Below are 15542 nucleotides of genomic sequence, written 5' to 3'. Positions count from 1 at the left end.
GATATCGTGCCTCTGAGCTCTTTTTTTAAATCCCGACTGGATCCAGTGACGTTGGGGGGAGGGACCAGAAATCTTGGAAAACGCTTGGAGTGGCGGGATCGGGATGAAACTTGGTGGGGAAAATAATCACAAGTCCTAGATACGTGATTGACATGACCGGAACGGATCCGGTCTCTTTGGGGGGGGGGGTTAATTCTGAAAAATTAGAAAAAATGAGGTATTTTCAACTTACGAAGGAGTGATCGGATCTTAATGAAATTAAGATCCGAATAAGGAAATCTTGGAAAACGTTTAAAGCGGGGAGATTAGGATGAAACTTGGTGGGAAGAATAAGCACAAGTCCAAGATATGCGACGGAAATAAACGAACCGGATCTTAATGAAATCTGATATTTAGAATGAACTCATGTCTCAGACCTCTTATTTCAAATCCCGACCAGATCTGTTGACATTGGAGGGAGTTAGAGGGGGAAACCAGAAATATTGGAAAATGCTTATAAATGTCGTAGAAACATGGTTGACGTAACCGGACTGGATCCGCTCTCTTTGGGGGAGTTAGGGGGTGGGGTTCAGTGCTTTGGCGAGATTGGTTGCTTTTGGACGTGCTAGGACGATAACAATTTGTAGACGTGTCAGGGAGCTGCACAAATTGACTTGAAAGAGTCGTTTTCCCCGATTCGACCATCTGGGGGGGCTGAAGGGAGAGAAAAAATTGAATTATTTTTAACTTACGAGTGGGTGATCGGATCTTAATGAATTTTGATATTTAGAAGGACTTCGTGACTCAGAGCCCTTATTTTAAGTCCCGACCGGCATTAAGCCTCTGATTTTCCTTTTAAAGCAATTTACTGATTCTTAGATTTTTGCCAGAGCTTATACCATATGAGCTCCTGGCCCTTGGCTCTCCCGACCTCGTCACAAGTGCCATATGAGCTCTTACCTCTTGTTTTCTTTTAGTTGTGTTTCAGCGACTGGAGTCTGTAGTGCCAGCAATCTTTCCTGTGAAGCATATTTTGTAGTTTGATTCTTTTAACTGGTGGAATTGAGTCTGAGGACTCAAAGCTATAAGTGTCTATGCGGTACCTTGTTAAAACTGTAATATTGCCTGGAAATTAATATGTAGGTTGTTTTAGTACATCGCTAAGGTTTTATTTAAGGTCGTTCCAGATTTTAATATCGCTCTACTTCTTGGGAAACATTTTTAAAATTCGTAAAATTTTCAATTGTTCAATTAATTCGGCAGAGTTTCACTTATAAGAATTCCTCCAATTTAGGAATTTCTAAACCAATAGGTTCATATTATATTTTGGTACATCTTCAACAAGAAACAGGCAATATTCATTTTCATGATCTAATGTGCATTTACGTTTACGCCTACTCTTCCGTCCAAATGTTGTACCTATTTGCAACCATATCTTGAAGAAAGACAAACAATAAATTTGGTAACTAAAACAAATAACATTTCTAACGAAACTGTACATAATTTATTTCCGCAGTTTTGCAATGGGTACTAGCCAAAGCAAAGTACAAAAAGTTCAAAATTTTCCTAGAAATAATTTCACCGTTATTGCTGGCTACCTTCTGCAAAACCTTTTACGTAATCCAAGTCCATGGGGCTCGCTGGTTTAAACTGCTCAGATCCGATCTTTGAAATGAGAATCTGGGCCCCTTCAATCAAAGCCAGTAGAACGCCCCCAACTAGAGCATTGCCTGCCATTGCTGGTATACCATCTATGAAAAGAAAAGCTTATAATAAAAAAGTAGGTCGATCTCGATTGTAAGTAACTACTCACTGTACCTACAGTTCAGAAACCTCAAAGAGACGAACATAAGCGTTTTTTTTTTTTTTTTTTTTTTTTTTTTTTGTACCTCCACCGCGCTTTTATGAAAAAAAACATTCCGTAATTGGTCAAGATCTGTCCGTTCCTGCGTTGTAAAGGTTCAAACCAAGTACTAAAAATCTTAAACGACGAATTGTACTGACTGTGTCTATACGACTGAGAAGTTAATTTAAAGTGTAAATGCCGTGTGTCAATCACGCATGATAATAAATTTCATTTTTTAAAGTAAGAATAACTTAAGAAAAGTTGAAACTGGAACTCGCATCAACAACAAAAGAAATATAGCGTTTATCGTCTGTTGGCGTTATGTCAGTGTAATAATAAGGCAAGATTAGTGCAAGGATAAGTAACTGATCTATCTATGAAAAACATAACTACAAAAATGAAGGAATACTGAACTGTAGATCGCGCTGGCGACAAGCAAAACCAATTTGAGTGGTTTTTCTTCCGTCTAAACGAAAAACTGTTTGCTATCAATTTTCCCAGCACTAGTGTTTCTGCCATCCAACTAAAAATTGTTAAATAATATCTTTAACAAATCGAATGCTTGTTGGAGAATTTACTTCCGTCAGCTAACAGTTCTGTTTCCGCCGTGCAAACTAATACCTGTTAACAAACAGTTGGACGGCAGAAAAACCCCTTTGGTCTGACTGGTTCTGCGTTTTTGCTAAATTCGTCATTTTAGTTTTTGGTTAATCCAGTTCTGGAGGCTAGCTCAATCTCGGTATTAGTAAAATCTCGTTTTGGATAAACCAACTGCCCTTATTTTTTAAAATAAAAGAACATTGAATAAGTTATTTAAATTTACAGAGCAAGTTGATGTTCTATCTCTTAATATAAGTTAAGAAAATAATTAAGAAGTTAGTGATCATGCAACTTCAATAAAAAAATAGGGAGCAGAGCAAACAAGAGATTTCTTTAGTTTCCAAGTTTACTTCATGACTGACAGGTTTTGTGAGAAAATGTATGCTGGGTTCATACCCACCCTCTCATCTAGGTATAGACTGACCAGAGGCTTGTTTAAAAAAATCTTCAAAACTTACTTCTTGCAGCTAGTACAGCTCCTGTAGCTGCTCCACTCATTATCGAATTCCATGGATCTTCTTTCTTCCGAAGGTACACTAATGTACAGTCAAAAGTGGAAAACACACCACCCCAAACAGCAAAATTTCCACCAACAATAGGGGCTCTGTCTTTAACTGTAACTAAACTTCCTAGAAGCCTTCTTTGAATCCCCTATTAAGGTAAAAGAAAAATCAGATATTACAGAATAAAATATTTTTTTCAACATTATTAGATTTAACACTAAAAACCACGACATAAAGAGTGATAAAAGGTCTGCATTTTAGGAATCGTTAAGATATAGTAACCCCTCCCCCCTTTATATTTTTATAAATTGGTGCCCCTGACGTGTTGAAGCTCAAATTCAGCATAACTTAAATCTTCTCAATATTTTTTGCTATTGATAAAACTACCCATCCTCAACTAGATTTCTTAATCCAGATGAATAGTTACATTGGGAGATCAGCCTTTTTTTTTTCATCTAGACCTATTTTGAACCCGATTTTGTTTGATCTAACGTATTAATCATAGATTGACATTTAGATTGTTTAATGGTCAAAAACAATTTCGATTGTTTGCTATTGCCAACAAGAACTAAGAGAAACAGTTTTAGAAACAAATATCGATATTGGTGTCAATCTGATCAAGCTCAAATTCAACTTAGCTTAGATATTCATTGTTTTTACATTCTTAAAACATTTTAGACATCTATTTACAATGATCATTTGCTACCAAAGCAAATTCTCTTCTGGTTAACTGTAGTTAAATTAATTATAAAAAAAAAGACAAAAAAAAAACAGAGTTAATAAGAAATGATGGTTTCTTAATTATACAGACCTAAAGTATCAGAAAACAATAGATGGAATGCAGCAGAAAGAAATATACAATTAAAACAACCTTTAATTTACTTTTCACTTAAAGCATAATAATACTAGCCATTTGATTGGTTTTACAAGGGGGGGGGAGAGAGGAAGCAACATCAAGTAGTATCTACTATTTTTTATGTTTAGTTCTTGACTAATAGTCATTAAAAGATCATTTTCCCCCTTACTTTTTCTAAAAATAAGTCCTGATAAATGTAGTTTACATCAACCAGCAGTGTTTCTTAATAAGCTTCAACTAAAAATAGTTAGCATACATCTAAAAGAAACATGACAAAACTATATTAATTGAAACAATTTTGTATATGTTTGTTTCCTTGAAATATGATTTGAATTTAATTTGTTTTTCGCTAAAGTATTATTGATACTCTAAGTTCAAGAGGGTTTGAGGTTGGATTATAAAAACTAATGTCATCAAATATCACTCAGTTTTCAAATTGCCATACTATTCTTGGATGTATAATCAACAACTTTTGAAATTGCTAAACACCAATTTGTTGGCTCAGAGGTACGCAAAAAACTCAGACACACCAACTTTACTAGAGATCAATCTGTGAAAAAAGCACACCATGTGTTTAAATTAGGACAGCAGTACTGTCATCTTTATGGTTTTTGATGATTAAAATATAAAAGTTTAAGGGTTTTTTGTGGATGTAAGTTTGCTGGAAAGAGTAAAATATGTCAACGGGCGAATTTGGGGGAGGAGAGGAGTGGGAGGCAAGGGGCCCACTTTGTGTCTTCCAAACATAGAAATATCAAATACCCAAAAGACTGGTATTGACCAGGTACATTATGTCTACATTTCTATTGAAATGAATATTTGAGGCCTCTGTTTCATACTGACCATTTTCACAAAGTAGGGCCATTCTCTCACGGGGCTGCTAGGGTTATATCACCTCTCAGAGCACATTGGCTGGATCACCAGATTTGCTGTATATATTATTAGATCGATTTATCACAGGCAGTGCAATAGTGCTGCAAAAGTAAAGAGTGATGTGGGCACAATGTATTATGTATTTATTTTGGATTTGTTTTAGACCAGGGCACTTTGTATATAAAGTGATGTTATTGAAACTTTGAAAGGGGCTAATTTGATTGGAGGACAACCAGCCCCTCCTCACGCCCATCATTTCCCAAAATACATCCAATCAAAATTTTGAAATAGCCATTTTGTTCAGCATAGTTGAAAGATTCAGTAATTATGTCTTTGAGGATGTCAACCCCCTACAGACTTCAGGGCAAAGGTTCTAAGTAATACCCCAAGTACACATAAGGTTTTATGGAAAGGGTGGTCATATTAACTTCAGAGAGGACTCACTGGATTTGAAATCAGGAGTTATAGTTATAGAAGTTATAGTCAGAGTGATCAGAGGTCAACTACCCCCCCCCCCCTTACGTCCTATTTTCCTCAAATGCATCTGATAATTTTGGGATAGTCGTTTGAAAAACACTCCAAAGGTCACATAACAAGACCTTTAGGTTGCTACAACGCCCCAGAGTCTGGGGACAAGGGTTGCAGGCTATGACCTGGGGGAATATAAGGCTTTTATGGAAGGCATGGTTGTGTGAGCTTTATAGAAGGCTTATTTCATGTAAAACTTAAGTTTTGGTTCCCTTTTAAGAGTCAAAAGTGACAGAGGATAACTATACCCCCTCCCTGACACCCTCTTTTTCCCAAATGCATCTGATTAAAATATTGATATGCTCATATCGTTAACAACAGTCCAAAGAGCATATAACAATGCCCCCCCCCCTCAGAGCACAGGGGCAAGGGTTGTTAGTTATGCCCTGGGGCATGTAAGGTTTTTATGGAATGGGTGGTCAAACATCGGATTGGATGGGGGTCATTTGATTGGAGCTCAGAATTTCTTGTGCCCTTTAAAAGTCAAAAGTTAATGGAGGGCAACCAGCCCCCCTCCGCACCACAAGCCTTTCACTCCCTAGAACACATCTGATCAACATTTTAAGAGAGCTGTTTTTGTTCAGCATTACTAAAAGGTTCAGTAATTCCGACTCCACCCCCCCCCCAAAGTCCTCAGGGCAAGGGCTGTAAGTTTGGCAATTCGTTCATTGTTTACATATAGTATATGTTATTAAGAAAGGTATGTCTGTTTGAGCTTTACTTTCCAAAAGACAAAGATCATTCAGGTGAGCCTTTCACAGAATGTTCAAGGGAGTGCTGAACTAAATCATAATACATTATGTGTACTGTATATGGATTGTCAAAAAAGTGTACCTCAGGAATTACAGGGTACATTAATTTGGAACTTTCAGGAAATGACAAGGGAGGTAGTTGAAAAGGCAATATTAACATGCTGCCACTACTACTACTACTACCATACTTCTCCAATTACAATTTGAGGAAAAATTTGAATTAAATCAAAAGATGCTATGGTCATATACATTGTCAAAAGAGCTTATCTCAAAAATTTATTTGAGTATTAAGTTGGAACTTTCAGAGAATACTAAAAGGGGAATATCATCTGACCAAAAGGCAATATTTGCATGCTATTACTAATACTATTATTACTGCAACATTTACTATTACTTCTATTGCACCTACTTGTAAAGGTATAAAGGTGACATTTTCAAGGAATTTGGGGGGGGGGGTAGGCAAACTTAATCACAACACACTGTCTGTATGCAGGTTGTCAAAAGGGCATAACATCAATATCTTAGGAACAGTTTGGTACCTGAAGTTTAAACTAGCAGGGCTTGTTGTGGAGAATATTGAACTAACCAAAAAATAATTGCATTCTAATGCTACTGCTTCTACTCATACTACTACTACTACTGCCACTAAGGCTACTACTACTACTGCTATTACTATTTAAATAAATTGAAAGAATGTAAGTGTATCCAGGTTGTCAAAGAGCATGGATAGAATTTTTTGGAATGATACTAGGTTTCATTTTTCAGGTCAACTTAAGGAGGTATAAAATAAGATTGAACAATACTATTTGGTGACAGGATTAAAATTGGCGATAAAGTTTCTTTAACATACAAAGAGCAAGCCAAAGTATGGGTGTTTATAGAAAAAACAAAGTACATAAAATATTATTTCTTTTCCATGAAAAAGACTACATCAATAAAGAAAACAACAGAAATTGATTGAAATATGCTTTTTTGACATGACACGCTTTTCAAAGAAAAGTAAAAAATACAAAACATGCACATTCTGAGCCTAATTTACCATGTAAAGAAAGCAGAATTACATTCTCTGTGATTAGAAAAAAGCATTATGTTGAAAGATTACACTATGAAAGACATATAGAAACTTACACTGGGAGCATTTCTGAATCCTTTGATTGCCTGAAAAACACCACCTCCAACAACTCCCATTGTGAAGGCACCTCCACAATCGTCCACAATTCTCCATGGACTGTAAAAACATAATATGATATTATGCATCATAAAGAAACAAATTATGCATCATATGTCATATTATCATATATCATCATATTATGCATCATAAAATAAAAACAAATAACAAGATTAAAAATAAATCTGCAAGTGCCAAGAAAAGCACTAAAATGAAATTTGGAAAATTCCATCAAAATCACTTTTCCAATAGGCAGCACTAAACTCACAGATTTCATATAACAAGCCTACATGTCCCTCAGCCACCAGATAATTTTTTTTTTTTTTGGGGGGGGGGTACAACAAACTTAAAAAAAGAATTTTCATATGCTTTTTTGTTGTTTTTTACAAGTAAGACAAAAATTTCAGGAGACAGGACCCACCCTCCCCTTGAAAACAGCCTTGATAGATACATTTATTTTTAGCTTCACTATGAAACAGCATACTTGTCTTAATTTTTCGAAATAGCCATACAAATACAATTAAAATAAAACATTTTCTTTCAATTTTTTTTAATGAGTCATGTTTGAAAGACAAACTTGTGTTTGGCCCTAAAGAAGGCCAAGAGCAGCTAAAATCCTGTGTCCATAAAATGAATAAAATAATATCCATAGTATACAGGTTGTATACACATAGTATACAACTGTGTTCACAGGTTGTGTTTAATTTAAACTGATAAAGCTTGCACTTGACTTAACACCAGGGATGAGACAATAGATGGAATTAAGAATTTTGTAAATATGGTTTTTCAAAGAAGGTAATCACATCAGGAATTTAAAAATTTTTCCAAATTCTTGAAATTATTTCACAGTGGATTTCATTGCTAAAAAGCTGACAATTTTTTTCTTTTTCAAAAAAGAAAAGACATTACTTAAACCATCTGGGACATAATCAAATTTGTATACAGCAGAACTAATGAATAAACTGTAATGTTATGAAACAGGTTGAGCAAATAATGAGGGGATCCTTACTGTTGCTTGACAATACTTTTTTTGTTAGTTTTATTTTATTTTTTATAATGGCAAAGAGAATGGACTAAAGCTTTTTCTGTAATTCTTAATAGTTCAATTTCAACAATGGCATTTGATTTGCACCATATTGAATTTTTATCTAGAAATTTCGTAATATATTATTTTTCTTTGGAGTAAAGAAAGGTACCATAAGAAAAGTAAAGAAAGCTTTCTTTTCAAAATCAGGGTAATATCTTTATTCAGTTGCTGTAATATCTTTTAGGTAAGCTTTTTTTCTGATGTATCCTGGTTATGCTTTGTTTTTATATATAAATATCAACAAAAACTTTAACTACAACAAGGCACATATTTGGAATTTTATCTAGGACAGGATATAGCTTGGAAAACAGAAACACTATATAAGAAATGGAAGATAGGAGGAAAAAATAGTAGAAATCTTGCTATTTGCATGGCCATATTTTTAATGACAGCGTTTTCTTTCATATGTCCCTGATTAGCTATTAATCAGCCAAATGTATTATATTTACAAACCATAGAAAAGAACAACAACTATTAAAGAAATTCTACCTTTTGCATATGAAAAAACTTAAGAATCTTCATTTCCTTTTTGACACTTTATCCACATGGAAATGATCCCAATATTTTTTCATTCGTTCTTTGACCCTTATTTAATTAATGCTCAAGCAGGAGCTGTTTGTAACCCTGTGCTTCCAACAATGAATCTTATTTTTCAGTGTAGTGCTTGAGAGGGCAAGCATATCTAATTTCTGAATCTGCACAAATTCACCATAGTACTACAAGTGATATTATAAAATCTGAAGAAAATAAGGTTTCTATTGATGTATGAATAGTTAAGTATGGGAAAAAATATAACAGAATAGCCTAAATGGTCTTTATAAAAAGATGTTTTGTATATAAATCAATTAACTAATAATTTAAAATGTTTAATCTAGAATAATTCAAATTTTCCATATTAATGCAGAGTAGATTAATGACAATGCCTGGGTTTTGGTACAGCAATCGGAAAAATGAGTTTTAAGATCTCCATGATGATATCTTCTTTCTGCTCATTTTCTGCTGATTTGTCGTACATGCTTCTTATTTTCAAACTTGGTGCCAGCTGAGTGCAAAACTACATAACCGCACATGGAGGACTTTTTCACTAATATTTGAGTTACCATGATTTACAAATTTTATAAGATGTATATGGTTATGAAAGGTTGAACTTGACCAGTTTAAAGAATCAGTTTTTATTTTTAGTGTCCTTGGTATTTCAATAGGATGATAGAACTTCATTAATACTTGATGCTTGTGTTTTATTTAGTTGTAAACAACTAATGATTCAAAGATATCAGCTCAGGTAAAGATCAAATTAGCTTTATAAGACAAAATTGGAATATGGCTAATTGGGCTCTATATCTCTACCCTTACAGCTTTTTTGTCTAGGATAAAAGTTCCTTTTCAGCTACTTTAGGTTGGATCTAAATTTGTAAATGATAAGAATTTTCTGAATAAATATTATTTTGATACTATATCATGCATGAAGGAAGCTGAGAGGGTGGCTGTACCCAAAGAACGTGTTAAATTTAATACACGGAAGCCTGAATGGTCATGGGATCTGGGTCTAAAATCAGTGAAAAATAAACCCAAATTTTGGCTACATATTTGGGTTTCTTGCAAACGACCATGTAGCGGTGTAGTATTTCAGCTTAAACAGGAAACTAAATTAGAGTATAAAAAGTATTACTATCTGCAAAATCTAAAATTTGCAAATTCCTGTCAAGTAATTTAGATTGGAAAAATGTGGTAAATTCAAATAAAATTGATGACTCTTCGTCAACAAGTAGCCCAATTAGTCCTGCTGCTTGGTGCAAATATTATGACCAGATTTTCAACACTATAAACCATTTTGTTCATGCTATTTTTATGAGGTTTCTTATTTCTGCACTTCCCATATCCCTCCACCGGAACCAGATCCTCCCAGTTAATTTAGTTTTGGTGGCACAAGCTATAAAGAAGCTTAAGTCTAGATCTATTGATTGTGATGGTATAAGTGCCAAACACCTAAATGTTGATTGTCCAGTTCTAGTCCAACATTTACAACTTCTGTTTCAAAAGTGCGTATGCACCTTGGTTGTGCCTGAAAGTTTTTTGTGCGGAACAGTTACTTCAATCCTGAAAAGAGGGAAGATTTCAACTGAGTGTGCATCTTACAGGCCAATAATGGTTTCCTGTAATATAAGCAAAATTTTTGAGTATTTTCTCCTCCCATCAGTTAATTCTTTGGCATATTTTGGTGAAAATCAGATTGGGTTTTCAGCTGGGGTAGGTTGCCAGCAGGCTCATTGAGTTTTGGCTAACGTTCTTACTGAGGCTACTAAACAGGGATTTGAGTTACATTTATGTGCTTTGGATCTCTCCAAAGCCTTTGACACTGTTACACATTCCCAAGCTATCTTTTCCCTTTTTAGTCATGGTATCAATATATTGGTAATTTTTCTTCTTAGATATTGGTATTCAAATTCCTTTTTGAAGATTAAAACAGATATATGGGTTTCAGATAGTAAAATTCCAGTACAATGTGGGGTCCGGCAAGGTGCTGTCCTCTCCCCATCTATTTTCAAACTTTGTATATCATCTGTCCTTTTCTCTATCCCACCTACTTGCATCCTTGATTCTGTAAATATTCCTTATCTTGCCTATGTGGATGATATTCTTTTGATCACTAGGACTAAAAAAGGGCTCTCTTTGTCTGTTTCAACAGTAGCATCTAAACTTCATGCAATTGGACTTTCTCTTAATCTTTCAAAGTGTGAATATCTTTCATTTAATAGAAATATCACTACTCTTCTAATCTGCGGATCTTTTTCTATCCCATCAGTTTCTTCATTTTGGTGGCTGGGAATTAGTGTTAGTAAAACACTGAAATCCTTATGGACTGTCGCTGTTGCTGATTGCAAGAAGAAAATCTAATTAAGTTACTCTAAAATTGTTGCTAACCAAGGTAGATACAATAGAAAGTCTCTTGCTAAATTATACTTGGTTTTTACAGATCATTTGGTTTTGTTTCTTTCTGGTATTTACCCTATTTTTCATAAAAAAGATATCAATTCAATTTGCTCTTATTATTTCTGGTTTTCCGTTTTCTATTGTATCTGCCTCCATGGTATAGGAATAGGAGCCTCATATCAGTTTATAGTTTCCTGGATATTGGGTCAAAGCTCACAGAGCTTGCTGGCAAATTACCCCAGTCTACTTATATGTATCTGCCCACCCACAGAGGCCTTAATCGTTTGCTTTAGTTTCTTGTTTTTTTCTGTTTTGTGTAGTGTTTGTTTTGTTTCTTTTATTGATACTCTGCTTTGATTTTTTGTAGTGGGTCAAAAATAAATTATTATTATTATTATATCAATTTAGTTATATAATTGCCTTTCATGAAATTTAACTAATTGAATTAATTCCTTTTCATCTCTTCTTCATTTGATTCAAAAACTGAAATTTGATTTGCAGTGCAGAAGTAACTGTAAAAAAAAACTGTCAAGACAACCATTATACAAAGCAGTTTCAGTTTATCTTTCAATACAACCTGTGACATATCTATGAAAGCTGTATAAATTTTAAGAAATCAGGAAGGTTAGTCTCATACCCTTCTGATCTTCTTCTATACCTGAGTTTGGATTAAGCCTAATACTTTTACCTTTCAATAATTTGTAGACTTTTTTTGTCTTACAAAACAATGTAATCAATTCAAATGAACCCAAAATCTTATTGGTTCAATAGGATAAAATGAAAATTGTCTACCAACTAAGGCCCTCTTATACAACAAACTGAAAGGTTTCAAATCTAGTTATTTACTTAGTACATCAGTATTATATAATCATCTATTAGTCTTTTTCAAACTTGTTGATATTCCTTTAACTCTGAAAGACTTAGGCTACCACCTAACATACATAAGACTTTTTGTAAGGGCAGGGGGGAAATTCAACAAATACAAAAATGTATAAATTTATGAAATACCTTAGAGAATTGTAAACACTTGGCAATTTTCTCAGGAACCTATTTCCAAAGGCTCCCTTGCACTATGCAAAGAATAGAATTTCTGTAATAATTGTTTGTTCTTCTTTATGACTTGTCAATGTGAAAAACACATTTGGCTGAATAATAGCTGATTGGAGATGTGTAAAGAAAGGCTGTCTTCAGGCAAATGGCCATGCAAATAATGAGTTTTTTACCTTAAATCAGATCTTCTAATGAATAAGGTTAAAGAACCAGCTGATGTCACCAGGTAACATTGACTCAATATTCATGTCATAGTTCATGAATGGATTGTCACTATTTATATATACAGGACAGTTTGCTCCTTTTATCTAAGCTGTATTTTAGCAGCATGTTAAGAGCCTGACTTGGAGTCAACAGGGATTAAGGTTCCAAAATGGAGGACACTACACTTTGATATGCTAAATTCTAGCAGCTAGTCTGCAGTATATGCTTGATTTTGGATAAGTCTGATTGTGTACATAATCTATTAACAGGTCTAAAGATTTGGATCATCATCATAAGGAGTCAAAACATTTTCTGTTTCTTTTATCATATTGTTTATGTAAATAAGAAATAAAGTAGGACCCAGTACTATATCCTATTGAACAACAATGATCACCTCACATCAACTTGAGAAGACTTTCTCACCATCAGGTAAAGAGTCAAAACTGATGCAGCTGGTTTGAGAAGAAATTTTATTTTGAGTTTTCAGGGGAATTTTATTGTTTTTATTTTAGTTTATATATAGCCTATTTCTTGGGTTATAGCCTATATGGGACCATTAGGGGAAAGGTTGTATCCTCTAGTCTAGAATTTTCTGTAATCTCAACTTGAAGAAACTTGGGGTAAAATTCTAGTCAATTGACTTCTTGCTATCTTGGCAAGGGTTTAGGTTAGGAAAATGAAACTTTTGGGGATGGGTCTATAGGCTAAAGTAGGCCTATGTCATGGGAAGGTATTTCAAAGTACCCACCTCTACTCCTTCAACCTCTAGAGGGCCCTGAAATTTGCCTACATAACAGGTTTATACCTATTGAAATTTTGACAAAACAACATTTTACCTTAATATTTAGTTATTAGTTACTCTTTCTCTGCCTTTAGTTCTGAAAATGCAATTCCTGTTATTTGAGTAGAATTCTGAGCCATATCAAAGTTTTTTTTTCTTCAAAATTTAGGAAATGTATTTGTATATCTTTAAAACCTTATGAAACAGAATTGAGCAAAGTTATGAAGCTGAAAACAATTTTGTTGTACTTCAATTAAGCAGAAGATCTATTTTGCAAGGTTTCACTTTTATAACACACATATTTTAAAGGTCATCAAAGGTCAGGGTCTCTGGAGGGAGAAGGAGCGGAGGCAGTTGCTTCAAAATACCTTTCCAGGACATACTTTAGTCTGTAGATTCATCCCTGAAAGTTTCATTTTTCCTAACCTAAACCCTTTCAGAGATAGCAAGAAGTCAATTAACTAGAATTTTACCAAAACTTAGTTTTAACCTGATTGATTGCAAAACTTATTAGATAAAATAGGCCAAAAGGCTATTTGAAATAATTTTAGAAAGTGTTAGGCATAGGCCTAAGCTAGTAGGAAACACAATAATCTTGTTATTAGGCCTATAATTTTCCTCTGATTATTATTACATACTTTAAAGTAAGAATTACATTGTGGAGGGAGAGTGGGATCACAAAAGCAACCATGATATCTAAAAGCATTACAAAACAAGGAATACAATGGCACCACTTTAATTTATTAACATGTTTTCTCTGGAATTAGTCAATTGGCCTACTAAATATTTACCACAATGAAATCAAAGCTACATGTTTTCTCTGCAATTAGTCAATTAGTCTACTAAATATTTACCAAAATGAAATTAAAGCTACACAAGACACATTATGTAACAAGTTTCTTCTTATCAGCAATTTTATTTAAGCAAGGAGTCAAGGGTGTACATGCAATGAATAATCTATTCATTAAACAATTATATGGATGATTTTTAAATATTAAATAGTCTTCTATCGTGACTAATTACCATGGTTCTCTGGAGTATTCCTCCATTAGAAAATTGTTTTCGCAAGCCTTAAAAATGCGTTATTTCTTGTAATAATGAAATGATTGGACATTCGTAATACTGCCACGTTCTGTTATTTTCAGTGACTGGAAACTGACGCCGAAAATGAGATTTTTGCTCAAATAGAGTGAGATTAAATCATTTGGGCACGTGCAGTCCGTTCCATCTTATGGTTTCTCTTACTTCATTTATGAATTTCTATGACTAATTCTATGGTCATTAAACATTTAAATCATTGTCGTGCTTGAAATAAAATTTTGAAGGGTCTCCCGCTTAAATGAATTTCTTAGTAACGAATTAGAAATTAAATCTAAATTTTTAATAGTTAATAGGGAATCCTTTATGAGAAATTTTCAGATCTTCAATTTTAGTGTTTAGCCATTTGACTCAGCTATAGTCAAAGCTGTCGTAGAACAGACTTCGCTGTGGTCAAATCATTTAACACAGCTCAAGCTATAAACACAGTCCCTGTTTCCTGCCTTTGACAATTTTGGGTGGCCGGATAACTTTTTGTCTAATTTTTAGCCCATCTGAAATGAAATATTAGTAGAAAAAGCGAAATTTTCCTCTTCTCCGACAGTGTTTTCTATTTATTTCCATATCCCTCCAATTTTCAGATTATACACGTGTTTTTCCGGGCACATTACAAAAAGGAAGATATGTGCTGCTTGTAATAACCCAGAAAACAGAAAGTGTTCTTACCTTTTAATTTGAGGAGGAGGAAAATAGAAGAAAATATATGAAATATTTATGTCTTCAGCGGGAAAAACCGACAAAGTAGAGGCTTACCTAAAAAAGCTCTGTAAATATGCAGCCCCAGTGGGCAAAAGTGATTTAACTATCATTTCTATTTTAAAAGTGTTTTTTTGATGCGTTATAAGTAAATATGGTAAGCAGCCCTTGATGAGCTTAAAACTCTTACCTAAATGCACGTACAATCGAATTTAGAAGGAGTTGCAATTCCTGGGTATGCTAAATTTACTTTGCCAAATACATTCCAAACCCCTTAGCCACAAAATTCTACGTGGTCTCAGTAAATAGACAGCGTTCAAATAGACACACGGTCATGACTTGGTCATGAAATTTATTAAGTGTCTTGGATCCTAGGATACTTCGATTAATCATGCAAATCTATTGATATCACTGTTGATATATCATCTAATGTTCTAAGGGCATAAAAAAGGTAAAAGTCAATGCATTTGCTTCGTGCCAGCTCAGTAAAGCCAAGTAGAAATAGTCACAACTAGAGAAGGGGCTTTATGCCATTGTTTTTTTGCTATAAGGTTTTTTTTTATCATTTATGTATGGTAAGCAAGAACTGC

The 15542-nt window shown here is 34.1% G+C and overlaps 2 protein-coding genes across 2 annotated transcripts in view; both read right to left on the bottom strand.

The window, feature by feature from the left end:
* Nucleotides 1-15542, bottom strand: part of LOC136038173 (protein OPI10 homolog) — a 466996-nt gene that overhangs the window by 217031 nt on the left and 234423 nt on the right. The gene's annotated exons all lie outside the window — the stretch shown is intronic.
* Nucleotides 1461-14318, bottom strand: LOC136038174 (mitochondrial import inner membrane translocase subunit Tim17-B-like). The gene is made up of 4 exons (XM_065721251.1): nucleotides 14182-14318; nucleotides 7066-7165; nucleotides 2884-3076; nucleotides 1461-1730 (listed from the first exon to the last, which is right to left on the bottom strand). Exons 1-4 carry the CDS (start codon nucleotides 14205-14207, stop codon nucleotides 1564-1566), a joined length of 486 nt encoding a protein of 161 aa, XP_065577323.1. The 5' UTR covers nucleotides 14208-14318; the 3' UTR covers nucleotides 1461-1563.

This window comes from Artemia franciscana, chromosome 17 (genome assembly GCF_032884065.1).
Source record: "Artemia franciscana chromosome 17, ASM3288406v1, whole genome shotgun sequence".
Taxonomy (NCBI): Eukaryota; Metazoa; Arthropoda; class Branchiopoda; order Anostraca; family Artemiidae; genus Artemia; species Artemia franciscana.
The sequence above is the reverse complement of the archived record's forward strand: the minus strand, read 5'-3'. Positions and strand labels throughout refer to the sequence as shown.